General features: G+C 37.0%; 2 protein-coding genes across 2 annotated transcripts; both read left to right on the forward strand.

Moving 5' to 3' along the window:
• The first annotated feature begins 996 nt into the window (after positions 1–996).
• Positions 997–9,855, forward strand: LOC127974666 (protein lifeguard 1). Its single transcript, XM_052578106.1, has 7 exons — positions 997–1,163; positions 3,961–4,276; positions 4,361–4,464; positions 6,943–7,143; positions 7,231–7,359; positions 8,100–8,243; positions 9,415–9,855. Exons 2-7 carry the CDS (start codon positions 3,976–3,978, stop codon positions 9,562–9,564), a joined length of 1,029 nt encoding a protein of 342 aa, XP_052434066.1. The 5' UTR covers positions 997–1,163; positions 3,961–3,975; the 3' UTR covers positions 9,565–9,855.
• A 1,576-nt stretch (positions 9,856–11,431) lies between these two features.
• Positions 11,432–24,747, forward strand: LOC127974667 (protein lifeguard 1-like). Its single transcript, XM_052578107.1, has 7 exons — positions 11,432–11,619; positions 14,606–14,903; positions 14,976–15,088; positions 17,681–17,881; positions 17,968–18,096; positions 20,312–20,455; positions 24,334–24,747. Exons 2-7 carry the CDS (start codon positions 14,621–14,623, stop codon positions 24,481–24,483), a joined length of 1,020 nt encoding a protein of 339 aa, XP_052434067.1. The 5' UTR covers positions 11,432–11,619; positions 14,606–14,620; the 3' UTR covers positions 24,484–24,747.
• The last annotated feature ends 611 nt before the right edge of the window (positions 24,748–25,358 follow it).

A 25,358-nucleotide genomic window follows, 5' to 3' on the forward strand; every position in this document is an offset into this window, starting at 1 on the left:
AATATTAATTCCTGGGATCCAGTAACATTTAAAATTGAAATATACATACTACATCATTTTCTAAATAACACACATCATTAGGCAGACCTCCAAGAAATCCTGCTGTTGGTGAGTCTAGTCTGTTCATGCCATGTCAAGTCTGTTTTGCTCAAATCTGTTCATGTCTAGTCAAGTCTTTGTTTATTGTTTGGATGTTTGGATCACAATAAATAAACTGCAGTTGGGTTCTCACTACACTCGCTTTCAGTGGACTCATTACACTTGCCTTCAAATAAAAGTTTGTAAATTTAATTAATCATTTATTTCAGTGCATATAATGACAGTTTAGGGAATTGTGTGTTTCTAGTTCTATAGCAACAGTTTGGAAAGAAATGTCTGATTGAGTCAGTGTGGAAAGACTTGAATGGTCTGCAGAAACCTCTGTAAATTTAAATGCAGACCGTGAGTCAACAACCCATCACCAAACACCAATGACTTGTATTTCTGTGGTTATTGCATTAGCTGCACATAAGTGTGTGGGTTCGATTCCCAGCGAAAACAAATGTACTGTATATATATATACTGAATGCACTGTAAGTCGCTTTGGATAAATGCGTCTTCTAAATGCATAACTGTGTTTTTTTTCTCTTGCTTTTGATGCTCATTGATTCTGATACGATTTTTTTATTTTTTTTATTTTTATTTTTTTTTTGTCCTGTTCTGCTCTGCATTTTATTCTCTTCTATGTACAGCAATTTGGTCAGCCTTGGTTGTTTTTAAATGTGCTTTATAAATAAATATTGTGTTGTATTGTGTAACTGTAGCCTATGCGTACAGTCCTTTTAGATACTTCTAAGATGGAAATACAATTTTAAATGCATGAATTATGTTTCCATCTTTGTTGCCAAAGTTCTGGAAGTGCATTTTTCTGTTCTAAAAAGGTTGAGTTGGGGGATGCACAGTTCTTTTGTGCAAATAGAGTACAGTATGTGCATTTCATTGACGTCGCAACTCTGTTTCTCAATAGCGCTGGGCTGGACTTACGGGAACACAGGAAGCGCGTTCACGGGAAAAGGTGTTTTTTTTTTAAGTAAAAGTTTTTTTTTTTTTTCAAAAGAACAAGTTTAAGCTTATCTGACGAGTTAACAGCAACCTTAGTTTTACTCTCCAGTCCGCAGCGAAAGGTAAATTCAGATGCTCTCCTCATCACTGAAATGACACTGATTTGTCTCTTTTGTTCTCTTACATTGTTATTGTGTTCATATTGAATACTGTGTATGCTAATATTATCGTCATTGCTGGGTAAAGCACCGTTATGTCGTGCTTATTAGCCTACTAGTGATTTTTATAGTTTTCACCAATTTTTTATGTTGTTATGAGGTGTAATGCCAGGGAATTATAAAAAAAAATGTGATTTCGAGGCATGGGAAGCAATGGAAATTAATTGAGCATTAAAAGCGAATCTATTTTTTTTTCTATAGTAGGCTACATGTATTTTAATCGGTCTGCTGTAAAATAGTCGTCTGATTTATTTATTTATTTTACATAATATGTAAAGAACATCGTCACACCAGAGTTCACTGAATTAAAATAGTACGGAGCCCCTGAAGGAACATGTTGGTGGCAAAAAGTCGGGATGGGCCAAAAACATATTTTTCAAATGTTTTGCGTTCTCTTGCAAAACCTGTTGAGTTCGGACGAACTATTCCTGTTTACTGTAAAGCTTGCAGTGGTTCATACAGCTCTGTATGTTCACAATCCAGCAGGTCATAAAGGTTTAATTTAAACTTATATAAAGAAATACATCCATTGTAAGTCACGGTTTTAGGACATTCTAACCCAGCAAACATAGAACATTCCTTTAACGTTAGTTTTTGGTTCCCGTTTGGTTATTTTTGGGGGGGAGGGAACCAAATACTAACGTTAGGGAAACATTCTTTTTATGTTATATTTTTTGCAACCATAAAATAACGTTCACAGAACGTTGCATAGTGGTTAAGAAACCATTCCTGGCTAACCATAAACAAACCATTAAAAATAACGTTCTGGGAACATTTTGACAACCAAAAACTAACGTTATGGGAATGTTCTGGGAACCAAAAAAGCTGGGAAAACGCCTAATGTGGCTTCATGTTTTAAAACAGTGAAATTGGAGGACCAAATTCGTCAATAATAAATTGTGATACAATTATTAGGCTAATAACCTTATTAATATTAATAAAGCAGAATAGCCCGGAATTTGAGAACTACGCCATAAAATCTACCACATAGAAAATGTTTAAAGGGGGGGTGAAATGCTCGTTTTCACTCAATATCCTGTTAATCTTGAGTACCTATAGAGTAGTACTGCATCCTTCATAACTCCAAAAAGTCTTTAGTTTTATTATATTCATAAGAGAAAGATAGTCTGTACCGATTTTACCTGGAAAAACACGAGTGGCTGGAGGTGTGACGTGTGGGCGGAGCTAAAGAATCACGAGCGCCAGTAGGCTTTTGCGAGCGCGTCTGGAAGCTGTGACACCGTGAGGACAAAACCAACCAAAACAAACCATGGCTTACAGTCAGATTCAGCGTATATTTCTGATCCAGAATCAGATCCAGAGGCTGAAATTTAACAAGAGCAGCATCAGCAACAATGTCTCTATGTGGTATGTACTGAAACTGTATATATTTGCTTAGCGGTTTTGGAAAATGACTAAGTTCCACTTTGTCGTCTTTTTTTTTTTTTAAGCTGTAACGTTACATGTGGAAAGTGCAGTTTGATGACAACATCGCATGTTGTTTACTTGATGTGCTTACGCGCCGATAGCTAAGTTAACAACACAGAGATATTTGAAGCAGTTTTACTCACCGCCTGCGGTTCCAACACACGATCGTGACCCTTTTTCGTTGGGACTGCATTATCCTTAAGAAATAAACGATGTGCAAACCTGGCGTCAAACGGCCTCAAAGCATCTTCGAAATACAGGGAACAAACACAAACACTTGCACAACTCCGTTGATGCTCTGTAAAAATAAACTCCATCCACTGGTCCCTTAATGCTGTTTCTCTTTTGGTAATCTGTGCAGGGTTGTCTTGCCCTCGCAACCAAAAACACACTTCTTTTGTGACTTTTCGCGACGCTCTCGCTCTGATCAGTGAAGTCTGTTGTGCTCTCAGTGCTGTGCTATACTGGAGCGCGCTCTTCCGGCAGAAGTGCCTCAGGACCCATATAAGGAAATTCCGCTCCATCTAACGTCACACAGAGCCATACTCGAAAAAAACTTTCCGAAACTAGTGACAAACCGGAAGGAGTATTTTTGGAACAGAAATACTCCTTCAAACGTACAACTTAATTTTTTAAACTTTGTCCATGTTTAGCATGGGAATCCAACTCTTTAACAGTGTAAAAAACTCAGTATGCATGAAATAGCATTTCACCCCCCCCTTTAAGGATTGGCTAATGAACAAAGATGGTGATTTAAAAACACCAAATCTATTTAAAGCAGGGTTCCCACACTTTTGTGTGGGATCTACTTTTTAAATGAGAAACTCACTGAGATCTCCCAACTGAAAGATAAATAAATAATAAAATACATATCAAATAAATAAATAAATAAAACTTGTTGGGATGTATCTTTATATTGCATTAATTGCCCCTTAGAACTGTGCCTGCCTTAACCTTGAAACAGTGGTTCTCAAACATTTTTAACCCAAGGCCCCATTCTCTCCAAATCAATACTCCAAACCAATCCTTTTCACTAAAACCTTTGCATTCTAGTGTTATAGGCTGCTTTTCAGTTACATGTAATTATTTTTAAACAAAACTAATTAATGTCAGATTTAAACCATCCATGGGAAGGCAAAAGTGTTTTTGTTATTTGTTATGAAGCTTTGAATGAAGACGAGTTAACACAGGTTACCATATGGTTATGTTATATATATATGTGGGTGTGTGTGTGTGTGGGTGTGGGTGTATAATTTCTTGATTTTTTTCACAGAACTGAGATCCAATCATGGCAAAAAACAAAAGTGGCTACACTCGCTTTGATAACCCTCCTCAGTACAGCGAGGTGAATCAGGAGCTGCCGGGCTTCATGATGCCACCGCCGCCTTATGATGCTACTGTTCCTCATGGAGGATCGAATGCTGGTGTTCCCGTCGTTGTACCCGTCGCTCCCCCATATGCTCCACCGACTGCTTTTGGGAATCAGATGTACAGACAGGGAGTCTCTGGACAGCATCCATATCCTACAGCAGCCCCTTACATTACAGATCCTTACAAAGGCGGACCGTACAAAAAGCCACTTCCATACGGTGAAATATTTCAAACTCATATATGCAATTTGTAATATGCAACTCAATATGCAATGCTCTAAACAAATTTATGTTTTGTGACAGAAGTTGCAATGGGACACTGCGATCCTTACCCAAACTATGAAAAGAAGGAGTTTGCCAGCTCAGGACTTGATAATAAAGCCGTCCGAAGACTGTTCATCCGGAAGGTAAATACTGATACAGAGCAAACATCTTGATTACCTATGTGAAGGGAAGGAGGGAACGGAGGCGTCATGTCTGTTGGGGGTACTGACGGATTGGACAAATTGTCCAAATCTCTGTAACAGACAAAATGCTGCTCTGAGGTCCTGAAGCTCTGCGTATTGGTCCATGTATTGGCACAAAGCATGAATGGGACATAGCAAAGCTAGGGCTGGGTCTGCCTCCTCCGAGGGCAGCGATTGCAGGTACACCACCTGATCCCTGAAGGGCATGATGGGAACCTCGGGCACAATCCGGGCCTGGGTCTCAGGATAATGTGAAAGTTAACCGTCCGAATTCCAGGCATGATTCATTGACTGAAAATGCATGAAGGTCCCCTACCTTCTTGATGGAAGCCAGCGCAGTTAAGAGCACTGTCGTCATTGACAGAAATATCAGCTCTGCAGAATGCAGCCATTCAAAGGGGCTCTCTGCAATGCTGCAAGCATCAGAGAAAGATCCCAAGACAAGAGAGCACAAGGTTAGGACGAGGAGGATTTAGTTTGCATTGCATTCCTCAGGAACCTGATTATCAGGCAATGCTTTCCCAGTGTCTACAGGAGTGTGATGTGCGGCAATTGCGGCAACATACACTTTTAGGGTGGAGGGAGACAGCCCTCGCTCCAACCCCTCCTGGAGACAGGAAAGCACAGCCCTGACCAGACATCTCCGGGAGTCTTCCCACTGAGAAGAGCACCACTCAACAAACAGGTTCCACTTCAAGGTATAGGCACGCCTCGTAAAGGGTGCTCTTGCTAAAGTGAGGGTGCCTACTACCGCCTAGGTTAGAAAACATAGGACCTCTGCATCCCACCAAGAGACCACACCGTGGATGTTACAGAGTTCTGGATGTGGGTGCCAGGGGGTGCCCCATCTCTCAGAAAGTAGGTCCTTTCTCAGAGGAATGCGCTAGGGAGGGGTTGTCAAGAGGAGCATTGGTTATGGGTACCAGGTTCGATTGGGCCAGTAAGGTAGCAGGACCTGCTCTTCATCCTCCCTTACTTTGCACAGTGTCTGTGCAAGTAGGCTATTTGCCGGTCTTCCGCATATCTGCCAGGTTCTGCCAGAGATGGCGTCTCTGGACCACAAACGTGGCCATCGTCTGACCAAGGGAGCGCGCAGTGTCTTTCATCACTCGTATGGTAAGGTCCTAGCTTCTGGGTCAGAACTAACCTTGTGCGACTCTATTAGTGCCTTAGCTTGGTATACCTGCAGGAGAGCAGCCTGTCCAGCCTTGGCCGTGAGAACAGACCAGAACTTAGAGGCGTTGGATAGGAGACATGGTTTAACCGTTCAGGTGGAAGTGCTTTTTGGACAAACCAACACGGTAACTGAAGAACCCCTTTCCCGGAGCACTCGTATCTAATCAGAATACTCTTTGAAGATGATGGGTAGAGCAGAACAGTCAGACCGCTTGGCTCCAAAGCAAAAAGCTGAATTTGCTTTGCACCCGCTTCCGCGTTTATACCCACATTGCAGGGCTGAGCACAAGATGCAAATCTTGCACGCCAATTTGCTTTGGCTTGTTTAGTTTACACTCGAAGGTGATAGAGCTCTCAGACAAGATCCCAGTTCATCACCTTCATTACAGGACCATTGAAAGATTTAACACAATGGTTCCCAACACTGGTCCTGGAGGCACCCCAACAGTGCACATTTTGCGTGTCTACTTTCTCTGACACACCGATTTCAGTTCTTGAAGTCTCTAATACTGAGCTGATGACCTGAATCAGGTGTGATTGATTAAGGAAACATGCAAAATGTGCAGTGTTGAGGTGCCTCCAGGACCAGTGTTGGGAACCACTGATTTAACATATTCAAAACAACTCTAAGTCTAAGTTTTTCTCAGAAAGCCTTGTGTTCATGTGCATATTTTTAATTAGTCTTTATATATATATATATATATATATATATATATATATATATATATATATATATATATATATATATATATATATATATATGTATGTATGTATATGTATATATATATATACATATACATATATATATATATATTTTTTTTTTTTTTTTCGTTTTAATTTTAGATAAAGTTTTTGTTGTTTTTTAAGACATTTCCGTGATTTTTATCTTTTTTTTAAATGTATGTATAGTTTAATTTTTTTTAAAGAATTTTAAGTTTATTTTGATATTTAAATTTTAGTTTATGTTTTAGTAATTTTTTTAGGCATCTGCATTTTTATCTTCTTTTTTATTTAGGTTTGTGTAGTTTTTATTCAATTCTATTTCAGTTTTATTTTTTGTTATTTTAGTACATCAAGTTAAGTTAAATCAAAATGAGAAATGTTTCATTTGAATATTATTACTATTTTTATGTATGTTTATGTCATTTTTATTATATTTTATGTGTCTGTATATTTTTTAATGTTTAGGTTTAGTATATATATATAAGTGAGTTTTGATGTGGTTTAATTTGTGTTTTGCAGGTTTTTTCTGTCTTGAGTCTTCAGTTGGCAATCACCTGTGGCTTCGTGGCCGTGTTCACTTTCGAGCCTCACGTCAAGCTGTTCGTGAAGCAGAATCCCTGGACGTATTTGGCCGGCTACGTAGTCTTCCTGGTGCCCTACCTAGTGATCCTGTGCTGCGGACAGCTTCGCAGGAAGCATCCGTGGAACCTCATTTGTCTGGTGAATCTCTAATGAGGCTTTTTCAGATGCAAAACAGACTTAAATTCTCCTTTCATGCATCGTAATAAACGGTTTCTTGCATCTCAGAGTATCCTGACTCTGGCGATGTCCTACATGGTGGGTGTGGTCTCCAGCTTCTACGACACTGATATCGTGATGATGGCCATCGGCATCACTGTGCTGGTCTGCTTCACGGTCATCGTCTTCTCTCTGCAGGTCAGTGCTCCTCTTTTCTGTTTTAATAACCGGGCACTTTCATGACCTGGATTTCTAGGTTTTTAATTACAGTTTTAATAAAATTACTGCAATTGGAAGGTTGTTGAAAACATCTCCCCAGTGTTATTTTAGTATTTTAATTTGTGTTAATATTTTTATTTAATTTTTTTATCTATTTTTTGTGTGTATTTAAATTTCTAGTGTTCATTTCATTTTCTTTTTTTTTTAAACGATGTCTACTTAATTTTTATTTATTAGTTTTTAACATTTTAGTTTAAAAGTTTAGTTTTAGTTATTTTAGTAGTTAAGTGAAAATGAGAAAATGTTTCCTTGGCTACTAAGCTGAAATAAAATAAGTTTGAGTGTTTCGATATTTAACTTTATTTAAGTTAACATTTAATTTATTTCAAGTCTTTAATTTTATTTTAAATAGTTTTAGACTATTAAATAAATATTTTTTTTATAAATATATCTTTTGTTATTTTTTATCATTCTTTTATTAATTTTAAGGATTTTAGTACATAAAATTAAATTAAATGCCAACTATATTTTATTTCAAGAGGCGAATGTATTTTTTATGGTTTAGTTTTAGTTAACAATAACAACTCAATATTGTAACAATATTGTTCAGAACTTTTGTTTAGTAAATACTAGTTATGGACTAACGTCTTGTACAGTAATAAAAAAATTACATAATCTACATGAGCTGATTTTATTAACTGTCTCCTGTCCAATCACAGACCAAATTCGACTTCACTTCCTGTTACGGCGTGCTGTTCGTTTGCTTCATCGTCATGCTGTTCTTCGGGATCCTGTGCATCTTTCTGTATCACAGGATTCTGGACCTCATCTATGCATCTGTGGGTGCGCTGGTCTTCACCTGCGTAAGTCATCGCTTTTCTACAACATGTTTATTTTGGGCAGGGTTTTTCAGACTGGGGAAGACAAGTTGTTTGAAAGCTAGGTGTAAAATTAAATAAACACTTACTCAAATGTATTTAATCAAAATGCTAAATAAAAAGAATAAATAGATCATTAAAAATAAATAAAACAATATAAAAAATTATTAAATGATAATGTAAAATAATTTATCATTAAAATAAGTAATTTAACAAACAAAGGAAAACTAATGAAATGTATTAAAATTATAATGAAAACTAAATATGCATGAATAATATATTATTAAAATAATTACAAAACATGCTAAATAAAACATTAAAATATAATAAATTATAATGTGAAATAAGTAAATAAATGTATTTATTTTTAAAATAAATAATAAAAAATCATCACTAACAATCTATTCAATTATAAAGTAAAATAAAATATATGATTTATTATTGAAACCGGTCCCAAATAAAACTAAAAAATGTATTCATTTATAATGCAAGATAGATAAATAATTTATTGTTTATATTGTTTATTTATATTATTATTGAAATACATATTAAAAAATATTGAAATAACTTAAACACTTATGAAATGGGTTAAATTACTGTAAAATAAATAAGTAAATTATTGTTAAAATATATTATTTACAACAAAAACACTGAATACTGAATATTAAAAATGTATTCAGTTATAATGTAAAATATGTAAATAATTTGTTATTAAAATAAATATTTTAAAAATGTAACCAAAATGTGTTAAATTATAATGTAAAATTATTTATTGTTAAAATAAGTAATTTAACAAAAGAAAACTACTGAAATGCATTCAATCATAATGTAAAATAAATAAATGAATAAAATATTTACTGAACAAGCAAAATTACTCAAATATACTAAATTATAATGCAAAATAAATAAATAAATGATTTATTATTACAATGAATAAAACATTACTAGCAATGTATTCAATTACAATGTCAAATAAAATATTAAAATACATTTGAAAAATCCAAATAAAACTCTTACTAATGCATGATAAATAAATAATTTATTATTTATATTATTATTGCAAAAAATCATTTTAAAATAAACTGCTGTAAATAAATGCTTCCTTTCCATTCATATACAACAGAATTAAATTAAATAACGTCTTATTATATTGCAGTTCCTGGCTGTGGACACGCAGCTGCTTCTCGGGGACAAGAATCTGTCCGTGAGTCCCGAGGAATACATCTTCGCCGCGCTCAACCTCTATATGGACATCATTCAGATCTTCTCATTCATTTTGCGAATCTTTGGAAAAGGCAGTGGCTAAAAGTGCACAAGAACAGAAAGAAAGCCATGCGACAGGGCTGGGTTAAAAATATCGGTTTCCCGATATTAATCGATCACTCTAGCCTGTTTTCAGAAGAATGAAACATTGTAGCGTGTCTCCCGTCCAATAAATCACAATGAGCTTCATGATTTGTTACTTCTGATATGAAACAAAGTCTCAGATTTCAATTTCTGTCCATTTCAAGCAGTAAAAGCTGTTTTGGTGCTGCTTAATGTGGAGTGACAGATCGCTGTGGTGTTACAGCACAAAATAAACACGAATGAACATCCAGAGGTTTGTTAAAAGAAAGAGTACAACTTTCCCGTCTCATGCAATCACTCAATCAGTGAAAAGAACATATTTGATGACCATAAACTCGTTAGTCAGCTAGAAACATTAACTCTAGATATATGCACTATAAAGCATATTCATTATAAACTTTTTCTGTTCTTCAATAGTTTAATGCATGTTTGAGTAAATCTTTTTTTAAATGAATTGGAGAAGAAATGATGTAATTGTAACTTTATTGTTATAAAAACTTCATTTAGTGTAATTAAACGTTTGTATGCAAATCAGTTCATTTTAACCTTCAATATTATAGTAATGTAGTACCAACTGACTGCATATTTAACAGCATAAGTTTAGAGGGTTTTTTTTCTTTGAGAAAATTTGGTATTTGGACCTGATATATATCCAATCTAACCTTTCACTGAAACAGAGCAACTGAAAATCAGGGGGAAATCTCTAATAAATAAATGTTTTTTTCTCCTCAAATACACGTTGCTCACGATTATTGACAACCTTTAAATTTGTGAAACGTAAATCTAGGGAGACTTTTTGAATTTTTACTTCATACACATTATTTCCCCGAGGTCTCAATCAAGAAATGAATAATGTTTTGTTTTTCTCCTTAATCTTGTTTGTAAGCCCCTCCCCTTATTGACAGAGTTCTTGATGTCTGATGAAAATACACCTTTGGTCTCTTCAAGAGTTAATTAATTACAGCAATATTTTACTCAATCATTTCTATAATTGTGGCCAACATGTATTTAATAAAAACATTATTTAATAACGAGACATTCCCCCGTTTCAGTTGTTTCAGGCTTCATATTTTCCAAGAGTGTGAATAATTCTGGTCACATCTATGTTATCCTTTATACTTTACTTTTAAGAAGGGAATAAATATTTTTTATCTGCAAATTCACGTTTTTTGGACTTTTTCTTTTTAATTCATCTGCAAGGGTTCTGATTCTTGTGCTTTTATCAGAGACCGAAGCCAAAGCATGTGTGATTGATCACAGTAAAATGGATGAGAAAAATAACAATAAGCATAAACTGTGGCATGAAATGAACGGGCTGAAAATGTCTCATCTGGACAGTGAAGAAAATACTGAAGCGAACTGCTTTACACCAGTCAACTGTATAGTGTGCAAAAAAATTATATACATATTATATACATATATATATCATGTAAATGATGACACTGACCCTATTAGGACCCCAGATGAAGCCAACTTAAATCAACAGGAAAGAGAAAGAAAGTGACAACATGCACAAATTATAATATGAGACACATGCATTTTCTGTAAAGCTGCTTTGAAACAATGCATATTGTGAAAATACGCTATACAATCCAATTCGAATTGAATAAATATTAAAATACATTTTTAAAATAAACGATTTAATTAAACCAATCAAAAGCACTTATCTGAAATAGAAATCTTTTGTAACATTATAAATGTTTTTGCATCACATTAATGCAGACTTTGTGAGCAGAAGAGGCTTCTTTAAAAACATAACCACTGAAAAGTTTTTGAACAGTAATATTTTTAGTGTATAAAATCATGAAAACGGTGTGGAATCTGAAGGGGAACTGTGCGTGTGCCAACAGGGGGCGCGCGTCTCGGGGCTGTTCTTACGGGAAGCGCGAGCGCGAGGAGCCGCGGTGTTACAAACACAGCAGGTTATTTTGTTTTAAATCTACAAAATCCTCAAGTTCATTAAGTGAGTTACGTGCTTACACTTCAGTTGTTACTCTCCAGTCCGCAGCGACAGGTAAGTTCAGAAACTTTCCTTATCACCGAATTGAAAACGAAAGTGTGTCATGTTTCGCAACGCTACACTGATTTGTCTCTTGTTTTGTTACATTGTTACTTTGTTGTTGTTATGAGTTATACGTTGAATATCGGGAGGTCGCGTTATCGTAATCGTTTGACAAAACTCTGTTACAGAGTGTTACTAGAGATGTTAAATAGTTTTTCGCAACTTTCTTTGTCGTTACAAGAGAGATAATGTCAGAGAATGATAAAAATGGCGATACTGAGGCCTGGAAAGGGGTAGAAAGTGTATTTTATTTTTTATCGTTGTGCTGTAAAATATTTAACCTTCTAGTAATTTATTTATTTATTCTGAAGTACATCGATCATCACTCCAGAGTTCAATGAATGAAAATCTTGCTAAATATAGATAGTTTAATATATATTATTAAATATATTGGTATATATTATACATATTTTTTTAAATCATTTTCTTTATCATATTTTATTTTCATATTTATTATGTGTCATTTATTGTTATATTGTATATGTTATATTATCGTCAAGTCAAATTTGGTTTATAAAGCACTTTTAAATAAACAACAGGTGTTTACCAAAGTGCTGTACTCAATATAGAACAATAAACTAATAGAAGGCAGACTCTAGCATAAAACTAGCTCTCAAACTGTTAAATGCCAAAGAGTAGAGATGAGTTTTGAGACTAGATTTAAAAAAAGAAATGTTTTATGGAGAGGCAAATTATTCCAGAGTTTTAGGGCTGCCACAGTACCTTCTAGTTTATAATTACTACGTTAATCTGTTTATCCAGTTTAAAGTCACTGTTCATAATAACACCAAGGTTTTTTACATTGGGCTTCACACACGGTCTTAAAGCACCGAGATCCAGAATCACGAGCACCCTCAGATCTAAATACCACAACTTCTGTATTTTCTTTATTGAACTTAAAAAAAAATGTAAGGACAACCAGGCTTTAATAATCTCAAAGACAGTCCTTTGCTTCTTTCCTTTACAAAAGTCGGAAACGTTGTGTGTCATTTGCATAAAAATAAAACGAGATGTCATATTTCCTGCAAATGGACCCTAAGGGAAGCAAATATAAAGAGAACAGCATAGGTCCCAGAACAGAGCTTTGAGGAACTCCACTTGATCCCAAAGACGACATAGAACCCCAAGGCGGACAAATAAGACTGAAACAACACTATGTTGTTATTCAGAAACTAAGATCTTATGGTCTACCGTATGAAATGCATTCGTAAGATCTAAAAGCAGAACAACAGCATAATCACATGAGTCAGTGACTCATATATGTATGTATATGTATGTATGTAGAGTACAATAAATTTGATACATTAGTCATTGAGCTTCTGGCTCAAGGTCTGCATTTAAAGTCACAGCAAAGGTTCACACTAGCTGCGTTTACAAGGACACTAGTAATCTGATCGTAATAGGACTAGAAGCACAATCAGAATACAAAAAGTCAAATGTAAACACGTCAATCGGATTGAATTGGCCAGATCCGACTAAAATTTTGATCGGATTGTAAGGGGTGGATAATCCCTTTTGTAATCCCAGCGAGAGGACATGTAAACACTTGATCGGATTGAAAACCGAAACGGGAAAGTACTGCGCATGCGCAGTTACTTAGACATAGCGTAATGATGTATAATGCGCGGAACGAGCTGTTCTTCCTGGTGACTAAAGTGTCATAAATAAGTGTCCTGTCATTATAAAACTCCCCTTTCACTCAGTGTATGTGAAGTGGGACAGGACCACGTCCCACCAGTCCTCATTTAAGACTCTCATCAACAGATGACTAGTTTTGAGTGCGGGAAGGGACACTTTTATTTTTTTTTGTTGTATTTTTTTTGAGTAACGTTAAGCAGCACAAAAGTTTATGTGTTGGTCGTCGCCTAATGAGGACCCAAAGTAGATAAATATCATGTGTGCTTTTTAAAACCGCATGCGACAGCAGCTGGAAACTGTATATTCATTCGGTGTGCGCATGTCAAAAGAGTAAATGTAAACGCGCATATCAACCCAATTACTTTATTCAGCATTCATGTAAACACTACGTTCGGATTCGTCAATCAGAATTAATTGAATCCGATGGAAGCAAAAAGTGTCCATGTAACCGCACCTACTGACTCAATCAACCATTTATTTTTTAACCTTAACTTAGAAGAAAGTAAACCAATGCAGAGAGATAAGGCGAAAGAAAGGGGACCTTACAGGAACAAGCTCACACCAAGCGCAAAACAGCAGTGTTTGGAGAAGCTCTCAGGCATCCAAAACATCGACCCATACGAGCTCCCTGCAGCGGCACAGAGACCTGGAACATTTACCTCCCTGCACACATATGGACATTGTGAATTATATTGTATATCTCCTTGCCACACCTGCACCTCATTTACACACACACATAAGCAGCACACTCACTCCACCACATTGCGAAGTCTTATTTAGCCTGTCTGACATTTCTGAGCATTTTTCCTTGTGTTTGTAATATATGTATGTATCAAGTCAAGTCTGTTTTATTGTCAATTCTTCCACATGTACAGGTGCATCTCAATGAATTAGAATGTTGTGGAAAAGTTCATTTATTTGAGTAATTCAACTCAAATCGTGAAACTCGTGTATTAAATAAATTCATTTGAAGGCTCAGGAAACCTTTGCAGTTGTTTTGAGTTGATAAGCTGATTGACATGTCACCATATTCTAATTTGTTGAGATAGTGAATTGGTATTTTTTTGTTAAATGTGAGTCAAAATCATCACAATTAAAAGAACCAAAGACTTAAACTACTTCAGTCTGTGTTCACTGGATTTATTTAATACACGAGTTTCACAATTTGAGTTGAATTACTGAAATAAATGAACTTTTCCACGACATTCTAATTCATTGAGATGCACCTGTACAGCACAGACGTACAGAGAACTGAAATTGCATTACTCACAGACCTTTATATTTATTAAATCTTTTCCAGAGCTGAGATCCAGTCATGGCACAAAACCAAAGTGGGTACACTCGTTTTGAAAACCCTCCTCTTGTCTCCGGCGTGGATCAGCCTCCATCGTATGATGCCAGTATTCCTCACGGAGCTCAGCATGCTGGCGTTCCCGTCGTTGTACCCGTCGGACCACCATACCCTCCGCCCACTGCTTACGGGAATCCCATGTATGGACAGGGAGGCTCTGGATATCCACCGCAACCATATCCTCAAGCAGCACCGCATATGACAGATTCGTACAGCAGCGGACCGTACGGACAACCACTTCCATATGGTGAGACATTCAACTTCACACACGACTCGCTCTTTGGTCATAAACTCTAAACTAAGTTTTGTTTGGTGACAGAGGTGACGATGGTTGAGCCGGGACAGAGCGATCCTCCTCCAGACTATGAGAACGAGGAGTTCGAAGGCCGCGGACTCGACAATAAAGCCATCAGAAGAATGTTCATCCGGAAGGTAAACACTGACATAGAACAGACCTTCATTACAGAACCAGTGAAAGATTCAAGAGTCAAGTTCAAAAAGCGTCATGTTCAGATCAGGGCTTGAAAACGAAAATAAAATAAAATCGGTTCAATCCGAACAGAATCTATATTTTAATGTTTCTGTTCCTGCGTTCCTCTGAATTATTACAGTTCCGAAACCGGTTTGGGGAGGAAAAAATAACGGTTAATAACGTTATTTTTTTAAAACAATATTATGTGTCTATAATTTGCCTAATAATAATGTAACGCGCATTGTATGCAGACTTTACAGTTCTTACAGTGCTATATCTCGTTGGCTTTGTTGGAAGGAGGACACCGACAGGGAGCTCGGCAGATCATAACTCTTGATTTATTAAACATGAAGAGGTGAACATTAGGAATTAGCCACATCTAATTACACAGTGTCATCTCATCTCTCTCGCTACCTCTCATAACTGCGCGCAGACTATTCTCTCCCGCGCTTCTAATCGCGGGTCTCTGTTCTCGCGATATTATACCTTTATATCTTATTTAAAGTTATAGAAAATTAATTTTAACCTTAAATTTCACTCCCTACAATAATAGTAATGTAATAATAATAAAGTACAGCGTTTTATTTACTCAAAAATAAAAAAATAAAAATAGAGATCTAACGTTAGTCAATAACCAGCTGTGGTTAGTCATCTTTTCTAGATTTTGGCCAAATGTAGGCTACTAAAAAAAAAAAAATCTATCAACACTTTAAAGGCATCAAAGTTGCATTTTATTAGTCCTATTACCTTACGAAATTATGAAGGCTAAAATGCCTGTAGTCTAAAGCTTAATGTTTACAAACATTATAAAAACAGCTATTAGTTTATCTCGAAAACAAAAGTTTAGGCTAATAATAATAATAATAATTGCAAATCCAAAAAAAAAAAATTTTTTAGATTAAGCGGATGCCTGCATCTCTCATCTGGCACGAATCCAAATGTTTCCATGTTCCCGACGTATCTGGATGCTAAAATATTATTTATTATATAGTGTTTGTACTTTTATCTAGCTACATAAAACATCATCCTTGAAATCGGCTTTATCAGCACAGTGAGGCGCGGTCACTCTGAACGCAACATGTTGTACAATGAAGCAGTCTAACTTTTTATGTTTCTTTAACTCTTTTTTTATTTTGTTAATGTACAGGCTTTCATAAAGAAAAATTATGTTTTGTCAGCGCGATGGTCATACCAAAGCTGGTTGATTATATAGAAGCAAGATATTATTCAAAGCTGTCCGCTTTTGCAAAATAATTAAAACTGTAAAGCTTTTGCAAAATAAAGAAAACTTCTCTCTGCAGTTTCGTTTTCCTTTCCGAAAACTTTGGAACGTGTCACAATGAACCGTAATTTAGCACACTTTTTCTTTCGTTTTGTTAATCTGTCCAATATGATTTAAGTGAAATATATTTAGTGTATATGCCTATATTCCTATTTATGTACGCCTATAGGGGTTCCTTTTATCAGTTTTCTCAATTCACAGAAGTGCTGCATGTGTGTAATCTCACACTATCCTCAGATAAACTCTAAGGGCGGTACATTGCCATTGTGACATGAGTCCACAGCTGAGCAGACATTTCACTCGCTGGCTTCAGTGTCACATTTGCATAGGACTTACTTCTGGAATTCATGATTCATTGACAGCAAATTTCAAATATTAAATGGAACGATAAAATAACGTTATTAACCGGTTAATGGTGATTTCAAATTTTAGATTCTGTTCTGAACTATAAAATTGTATTTCGTTTCTGGTTCTGTTCCTGTCAAAATTTTGTTTGTTTCCGGTTTTCGTTCCTTGAACCGGTTCAGAGCCCTGGTTCAGATGCATATTTTCAATTAGTTTTTATTTAGATTTTTCAATTCAATTTTAGTAACAGTTTCAGTCATTTTGGTGTGTTTTTTTTTTTTTATTAGTTTACTCATTTTATTAGTTTTTAATTCAAATATGTTGGTATAGTTTTTTTTAATTAGCTTTAAGTTCAGTTTTTTTAAGCAATTCTGTTGACTTTTTATATTTTTATTAAACTTTTTTTTTGTTTAAATCTTTTTAGTACATCACATTAACCTAAAAGAAAATGAGAAATGTTTTAATTTGTTTTTATTTTTATTTGTAATTTTAGTTAAACATTTAGTAATTTTGTTATTTTTTTGTCTTTTTTATATTACTTTTTGTTTTTAAATGTCTATTTTTATTTCATTTTTCTTTTATTTAGTTTAGAAGTTCTATAGTTATCATATTTTTCTATTAAAGCTTTTATTAACTTTTTGAACTAATTTCTATTTTTTTTTTTTTTCATTTTATGTAAAGTTTTAGTAATTTTTATTTCAGTTTTAATTGTTTTAGGACATCAAGTTAAACTAAAGGAGAATATACACATGTTTGAAGAAGTTTTACATTTTAATTTTAGTAACTTTGTTGTATGTTTTTGTTATTATTAGTGTTTTTAATGTCTGTATAGTTTTAATAAATTTTTATTTCCGTTTGAGATATTTTAGTGCATCAAGACTAAATTGGTTTGAGCCCCAGCAGTGAATATTGATGTGCTTTGCAGGTTTTTTCTGTCCTGAGTCTTCAGTTGGCCGTCACCTGTGGCTTCGTGGCCGTGTTCACTTTTGAGCGTCACGTCAAGCTGTTCGTGAGGCAGAATGCCTGGACGTACTGGGTGGGATACATAGTCTTCCTGGTGCCCTACCTAGTGATCCTGTGCTGCGGAGAGTTTCGCAGGAAGCATCCGTGGAACCTCATTTGTCTGGTGAATCTCTAATGAGGCTTTTTCAGATGCAAAACAGACTTAATTCTCCTTTCAAGCATCATAATGAACGGTTTCTTGCATCTCAGAGTATCCTGACGCTGGCGATGTCCTACATGGTGGGTGTGGTCTCCAGCTTCTACGACACTGATATCGTGATGATGGCCATCGGCATCACTGTGCTGGTCTGCTTCACGGTCATCATCTTCTCTCTGCAGGTCAGTGCTCCTCTTTTCTGTTCTCATTTGGAAACCGAGAACTGCATGTGAGCAACAAACATAACAAACAAACGTTTCCATGTTTTTTATTTCAATGTTGCAAGTTTTTCTGAACGTCTGCCCAGTGTTATTTTAGTATCATTAATATACTAATATAGTTTTTCTTATTATTTTGAGTATTATTCGTTAACGCTTTAGTAATTTAGTTTTTTTTAGTATTTTATTGAAAGAAAATGTTTATTTATTATCTATTACATTTTAATTTGTATAAGTGGCTCCTTTACAGTTCCCTTTCAGTCGATAACTATGAGTAATGTCATGACCGATGAATTGGAATCTCGCTTCGAGAGACCAATCTACTTCGAGTGTAAACTAGATGAACCATTGGACAGTGGGATTTTTGCATCCAGCATACCAGTTTTTCGCTTCAGAGCCGAGCTGCGGCTAAGTCGGTGGTCCAGCTGGTCCAGCTTGTACTGTGTCTGGGTGCCTGGCTACCCAAACCGTCCCGCTGTCTCCTGCAGTCCATCAGAATCGGCTGTGCGATTCAGTTCACCCCACGTCCCCAGAGTCTTACTGACAAAGGATGCGATAGAGCCGATCCCTCCAGCCGATTTGAAGGGCCCCTACTTTATTGTACCCAAAAAAGGTGGTGGGTTACGAACAAGTTTAGACTTGCGCGTCTTGAACCAGGCCCTTACCCGGTTACTGTTAAAGATGTTGACGCAGAAATGCATCTTTGGGTGCATATGTCCCTGGTACTGGTTTGCAGTGATCTACCTGAATGATGCGTATTTTCATGTATCGATTCTTTCATACCACAAACCATTGCTGCATTTTGTGTTCGAAGGACGACCATATCAGTACAAGGTTCTGCCGTCCCTGTCACCTCGTGTCTTCACGAAAGTTGCGGAGGTAGCCTTTGTTCCCCTGAGAGAGCAGGACGTTCACATTCTCATCTCAACTGCTTCCGAAACCTCCTTTGGGAAGGATGGAGTTTCAGCAACGATCCTGTTCCAAGTGGCTCATTTAGTTTACACTCAAAGTAGATTGGGCTCTCGAAGTGAGATCCCAATTCGTCGGTTACAATGTGACGACTCTGTTCCCTCCTCCAGGGAAAGAGGGTTACATGCGTAACCCATATGTTTTGAACAATGCCTTATTTGTATCTATCTGTATGACCAAAAATGACAGAGTATTTTAAGTCGTTCCCGACTGTTATAGCGAAAAAACCTGCGTTAACGTGAGACTCTTATCGGGCGATAAAAAAAAATTATCGCCGTTAAACTATTCTCAAAGTTGGGTTGGGAGGTGGGTCTATACTAGGCGAGCTATGATGACTTTCACGCATGCATGTTTCACACATAATCCGTCTGCAGTGCGTATGCAGTCCGTGTGCGTTTCGTATGTGGTGCAGAAGCAGCACGGACTCATACTCATTGTGCTCTCACACACGTGAGAGCGTTTGCAGTCCGCTACTCTGTACGTGAACGATCGCTGCACTGCTGCAGATGCAACGTTCCTGGAACACACTGACGGACCGCTACCGTGTAAACACTGGAATCCATTAACATGGGTGCGTAAAATAATATGCAACGCATACGCACTGCAGACGGATTATGTGTGAAACAGGCTTAAGGTTGTTTGCACCTTGTGCAATGTGGAATTCGTTTACAGCTTTCTCAAGCAGTCTGTGATGCATTTTGGAAACAGGAGATGAGCCCCTGGTCTAATGCACCACCTGTCTTGAGAAACCCGTTCTCAAAGACTTAACGTTACTTTTAGTCATTATTTTATTTGGGTAGCACACATATTTTGAATGCCTTTGGCAGAATTCCAAGATTACTGTGAGATTAATCTAGATTTTAAAAAATTATCTGTCAACCACTTATATATAACCATATATATATATATATATATATATTTATTTATTTGAGTGATTTTAGTACATCAAGTTAAACTGAATGAAAATGTGAAATGTACACTACCACATACTAAAACTATAATAACTTATATTTTATATGTTTAGATTTAGTTAAAAATTATAACTCTGCTATTAATGTCAACAGAACAATGTGCTAAATACTCCTGAATTATTTTCCGTTTAAGTATTTATGGGCTAACATCTTGTGGAGTTATTAAAGAATCCGAAGCAGAAGAGTTATTTTTACTGAAGAGTTGCTGATTTTAATAACTGTCTCCTGTCCAATTGCAGACAAAATATGACTTCACTACCTGTTATGGTGTGCTGTTCGTCTGCTCTATCGTCATGCTGTTCTTTGGGATCCTTTGCATCTTCCTGTACAACAGGATTATGGACCTCATCTACTCGACGCTGGGCGCACTGATGTTCACCTGTGTAAGTCATCCGACTCCCAAACTGAATAATTAAATAAATAAATTATTCAAATAAATAAATAGTGTTAAAATATATATTGAGTATAAATTTGTCAAATAAAAAAAAAAAAAAAAATATATATATATATATATATATATATATATATATATATATATATATATATATATATATATATATATATATATATATATATATATAGGGCTGTGAATCTTTGGGAAGGCTTTGATTCACGATTCATATGTTTTCGATTCAAGAACGATTTTTGCAAATTTAGAACGATTCAATTCGATTAACAATTAAATTTGATTCGATTATAACGATTCGGTTCTGCATTCTTTAAGTGCATTCACAGATTATTTAAATGCTTCTACTAAATTCTTTAAATGCTTAGTCAGGGGGCAAATTACAGTAGCATTTATGGTTAGGGAACTATAGGTTAGAAAAAAAAAAAAACTTTTGTCCATTGTTAAATGCTAGTTTAACGATGCGACATGGCATACGTAAAAATGTAAGTAAGTTTTTAAAAAAGAGCTTTAAGATTTTTATGTATAGGCTAACATTTTGTAACACCAGGGGCGTAGCCATAATTTCAGAAGTGACAGAAATGTCAAATACAATCATTTTATGTATGTAGCATATATAATAATAATAATAATTATTATTATTATTATTGATAATTGATAATTACTATGATTTACAGATGGCCTTCTTGGCCATGAGTCGACAGTCAAAGGGTTCAGAATGGACCTTCTTAGTCATTATGGTACAAACAGAGGGCTCAGGATTGGCCTTATTGGCCCTGGCAGGACAAACAGAGAGTTCAGAATAAGCCCCCTTGGCTATGACAAAGCACTGAGTGAAATCAGAGACATTCTTTGCGACCATAAAAGGCAGGGCTGAGAGTTCATGATTGGCTTCTATGGCCGAGATGGGTATGACAGGGGATTCTCTGACGGTCTCTGTGACCTCGTCAGGACAAAGAGTATATATATTGCCTCCTTAGGGAAAGCTGGAGTGGACTCTTCGACTGGACTGGGCTCATGGACTAAAGCCATCTTTGTACTCCACTCAGGAGCTGAAGTCATCACTAGACTACTGTCAGGGACTGGAACGAATGTTAAGCTTTGTTCTGAGGCTGAGGCAAACACACGAATGAGATCAGTAGTGGACACAGACATTGGACTGTGGTCAGGGGCTAGAATCATCTTTGGGCTCAACTCAGGAACAGAATCCCTCTCTGGGCCAAACTCTGGAACCAAAGACCTCTCTGGGCCAAACTCACCTGGGCTCAACTTGGGAATAGAAGCCCTCTCTGGGCTCAACTTGGGAATAGAAGCCCTCTCTAGGTTAAACTCGGGAACAGAACCCCTCTCTGAGCCAAACTAGGGAACAGAAGCCCTCTCTAGGTTAAACTCGGGAACAGAAGCCCTCTCTGGGCCAAACTCGGGAACAGAAGCCCTCTCTGGGCCAAACTCGGGAACAGAAGCCCTCTCTGGGCCAAACTCGGGAACAGAAGCCCTCTCTGGGCCAAACTCGGGAACAGAAGCCCTCTCTGGGCCAAACTCGGGAGCAGAAGCCCTCTCTGGGCCAAACTCGGGAGCAGAAGCCCTCTCTGGGCCAAACTCGGGAGCAGAAGCCCTCTCTGGGCCAAACTCGGGAACAGAAGCCCTCTCTGGGCTCAATTTGGGAACAGAAGCATTCTCTGGGCCAAACTAGGGAACAGAAGCACTCTCTGAGCCAAACTAGGGAACAGAAGCCCTCTCTGGGCTCAATTTGGGAACAGAAGCCCTCTCTGGGCCAAACTCAGGAAGAGAAGCCCTCTCTGGGCCAAACTGGGGAATAGAAACCTCTCTGGGCCAAACTGGGAAATAGAAGCCCTCTCTGGGCCAAACTCGGGAACAGAAGCCCTGTCTGGGCCAAACTTGCCTGGATTCAAGTTGGTAATAGAAGCCCTTCTATGCAACGTCCTACTTCCACTGCATTGTCCATTGCAGCATCTTCCATGGTGGGAAGTCCCGGGACAGCAGTGGCAATCTTACCCGAGCTCTCTGTGTGCCCAATCACCTCTGATTTTACCACAGACATTATTTTTAAACTCTCCTTGTTAAACTTGTACAACAATCTCTCTTCAAACGTGGAGAAGACGAAGGAGATTTTTGTGGACTTCAGGAAAGCACACACTCAGCACGTTCCTCTGACCATTAACGGTGCGACTGTGGCGAGAGTAAGCCGCACGAAGTTCCTGGGTGTGCTCCCATCAGGGAGGAGACTGCAGAGTCTCCAGGCCAGGGCCAGCAGACTGAAGGACAGCTTCATCCACCAGGCTGTCAGGAAGCTGAACTCCCTTCCAAACTTGCCCCCCCCCCTCCCCTCTTCTGCCCTAGGCACCACGGAACTATGAAGCCCCCCTCCCCCACTTTAATATGATGGCATGCACCAGTCACTACCAAATTCAGCATGGAACTGATGTCATTCCACTACCGCTTCAGTCAGTTAAATAAACAACTCCTCTTGAGCCTTTTGTCACTTGAATCAGACTAAATAAGCTTCTTTTTGTACTAATAATCTTTTATCTGCACTGTTGTTCACTCCATTGAGTTCACTCCATTGATTTGCACTCTATCTGCTTTAACTTTTTCAATTTTATTATATGTCTTTTTTTAACATTCCCTTATTGTATAGTTGTATTTACATTTTATATTAGATCTAGATTTTTAAGGCTTTAATGTTAATGTTATCTGTGTGCACCGGGGTCTGGGAGTAATGCAATTTCAATTATCTGTATGTATGTACTGTACATGTGGAAATTGACAATAAACCAGACTTGACTTGACTTTGAAACTGAAGCCCTCTCTGGGACAAACTTGGGAACAGAAGCCCTCTCTTGGTCATGCTCGGGAACATAAGCACTTTCTGGGCCAGAAAGAGAAGCCCTCTCTTGGCCAAACTCGGGAATAGAAGCCCTGTCTGGGCCAAACTCGGGAATAGAAGCCCTGTCTGGGCTAAACTCTGGAATAGAAGCCCTGTCTGGGCTAAACTTGGGAATAGAAGCCCTGTCTGGGCTAAACTTGGGAATAGAAGCCCTGTCTGGGCTAAACTCTGGAATAGAAGCCCTGTCTGGGCTAAACTTGGGAATAGAAGCCCTGTCTGGGCTAAACTTGGGAATAGAAGCCCTGTCTGGGCTAAACTCTGGAATAGAAGCCCTGTCTGGGCTAAACTCTGGAATAGAAGCCCTGTCTGGGCTAAACTTGGGAATAGAAACCCTGTCTGGGCTAAACTCGGGAATAGAAGCCCTGTCTGGGCTAAACTCGGGAATAGAAGCCCTGTCTGGGCTAAACTCGGGAATAGAAGCCCTGTCTGGGCTAAACTCGGGAATAGAAGCCCTGTCTGGGCTAAACTCGGGAATAGAAGCCCTGTCTGGGCTAAACTCGGGGACTAGAGTGGACGCCACCACCTCGGGAGATTCTGCAGTGGAGGCTGCAACCTCTGGGGAAACTACGGTGGTGTTTTTTTTTTTAAAGAAATGGGGATGGATATTCAAATTTAATTTTGTTATGTAAGGTTAGATGTTCTTGAAATTTTTTTTTTTGTCTTTTTAAAAAATTAATAGAAGAATGTTTTTTTTTTTTTAACAAACTGTCAAAATAAAAACAAAAAAAATGGACTCCGTTATAGTGTAAAAGAACCAGTTTCTTATTAAACTTAATAAAACTAAAACTCTTACTAAATACAATTACAATATAACGTGGTTTTAAATGATTGAAAGGATGACTTAAATTCTTTGGGGTTCTTCAAGCCATAACTCTGCTGTAAATAAATGCTTAATTTCCACTCGTATACAACAGAATAAATGAAATCATGTCATGTTTGTGTTGCAGTTCTTGGCCGTGGACACGCAGATGCTTCTCGGGAACAAGACTCTGTCCCTAAATCCCGAGGAATATGTATTCGCTGCGCTCAACCTATATCTGGACATCATTCAAATATTCTTATACCTTCTGCGGCTCTTCGGAAGAAGCCGTGGTTAAATGTGCACCGCTGGAGGAAGAAATGCATGCGACTGTTTTTAGATAAAGCGTCTCATTTACTTCTGTGTTTTACAATGCTTTCTTGTTTCATCTTCATAAGCAGCGACGACTACAATGAAAGCGTCTCTATTCGTCCTGAAATGTAAGCGATGTTGTGAAGCTCTCGTTTCTGCTTTTCTGCTAATCTATTCTGTTAATGTTATCTGTATTTTTATGCATTCTGTTTTTCTTTTAAGAAGGGAATAAAGACATTTTATCAACAAATTTGTGTTGGGCTTTTTTCTCTCTCTCACATTCATGTTCAAAGGTTACATTAAAGACATCGTAGTAGCTTCTGTTTCCGATTCTGATTCATGTGCTTTTATTGAAGAAAGAAGTCAAATTTGGGACTGATCAGTGAATCAGAGTAAAATGACTAAGGAAAATGTAAGCATAACCTGTGGCATGAAATGAACGAGCTAAAAATAAATTTAAAAACAAAAATTTTTTACAGGCATTAAAGTGCACTTTCCAGACTAAAATTGCTGTAATTTATGAACACTTTAGAATATAAACATAAGGCTGTTCTCTTTTTAAAGAAGCTTTTGGCAAAAGTGGAATTCTTTCAAAAAATTGAAGTATCAAAAAGTAATAGAAGTTTAAATATACTCTAAATAATATGCGCTATATTTTATTTTATTTATTATAAATATTTTACATAACAGGTTTTACTCTAAAATTGGTATAAAATTAAAGCCTTGTGTCTAAATAAGTTATGTTATAAATTTGAAGTTGATATGTAAAAAATTGAGGTTCCTGTGAGATTTTATTTAGGGCGTCATACCACACACAACCACTTGGAAATTTTACTTCTATCTCAAAATAACCACCAAATA

This window comes from Carassius gibelio, chromosome B16, assembly GCF_023724105.1.
Source record: "Carassius gibelio isolate Cgi1373 ecotype wild population from Czech Republic chromosome B16, carGib1.2-hapl.c, whole genome shotgun sequence".
NCBI classification, from domain to species: domain Eukaryota; kingdom Metazoa; phylum Chordata; class Actinopteri; order Cypriniformes; family Cyprinidae; genus Carassius; species Carassius gibelio.

Excerpts from the sequence above, each read along its gene's own strand:
- LOC127974666 (XM_052578106.1), top strand. The coding sequence starts at position 3,976 with ATGGCAAAAAACAAAAGTGGCTACACTCGCTTTGATAACCCTCCTCAG. Across the intron at positions 4,277-4,360 it reads CAAAAAGCCACTTCCATACG|AAGTTGCAATGGGACACTGC; the intron begins GTGAAATATTTC and ends GTTTTGTGACAG. Across the intron at positions 7,360-8,099 it reads TCATCGTCTTCTCTCTGCAG|ACCAAATTCGACTTCACTTC; the intron begins GTCAGTGCTCCT and ends GTCCAATCACAG.
- LOC127974667 (XM_052578107.1), top strand. The coding sequence starts at position 14,621 with ATGGCACAAAACCAAAGTGGGTACACTCGTTTTGAAAACCCTCCTCTT. Across the intron at positions 14,904-14,975 it reads CGGACAACCACTTCCATATG|AGGTGACGATGGTTGAGCCG; the intron begins GTGAGACATTCA and ends GTTTGGTGACAG. Across the intron at positions 17,882-17,967 it reads CGTGGAACCTCATTTGTCTG|AGTATCCTGACGCTGGCGAT; the intron begins GTGAATCTCTAA and ends CTTGCATCTCAG.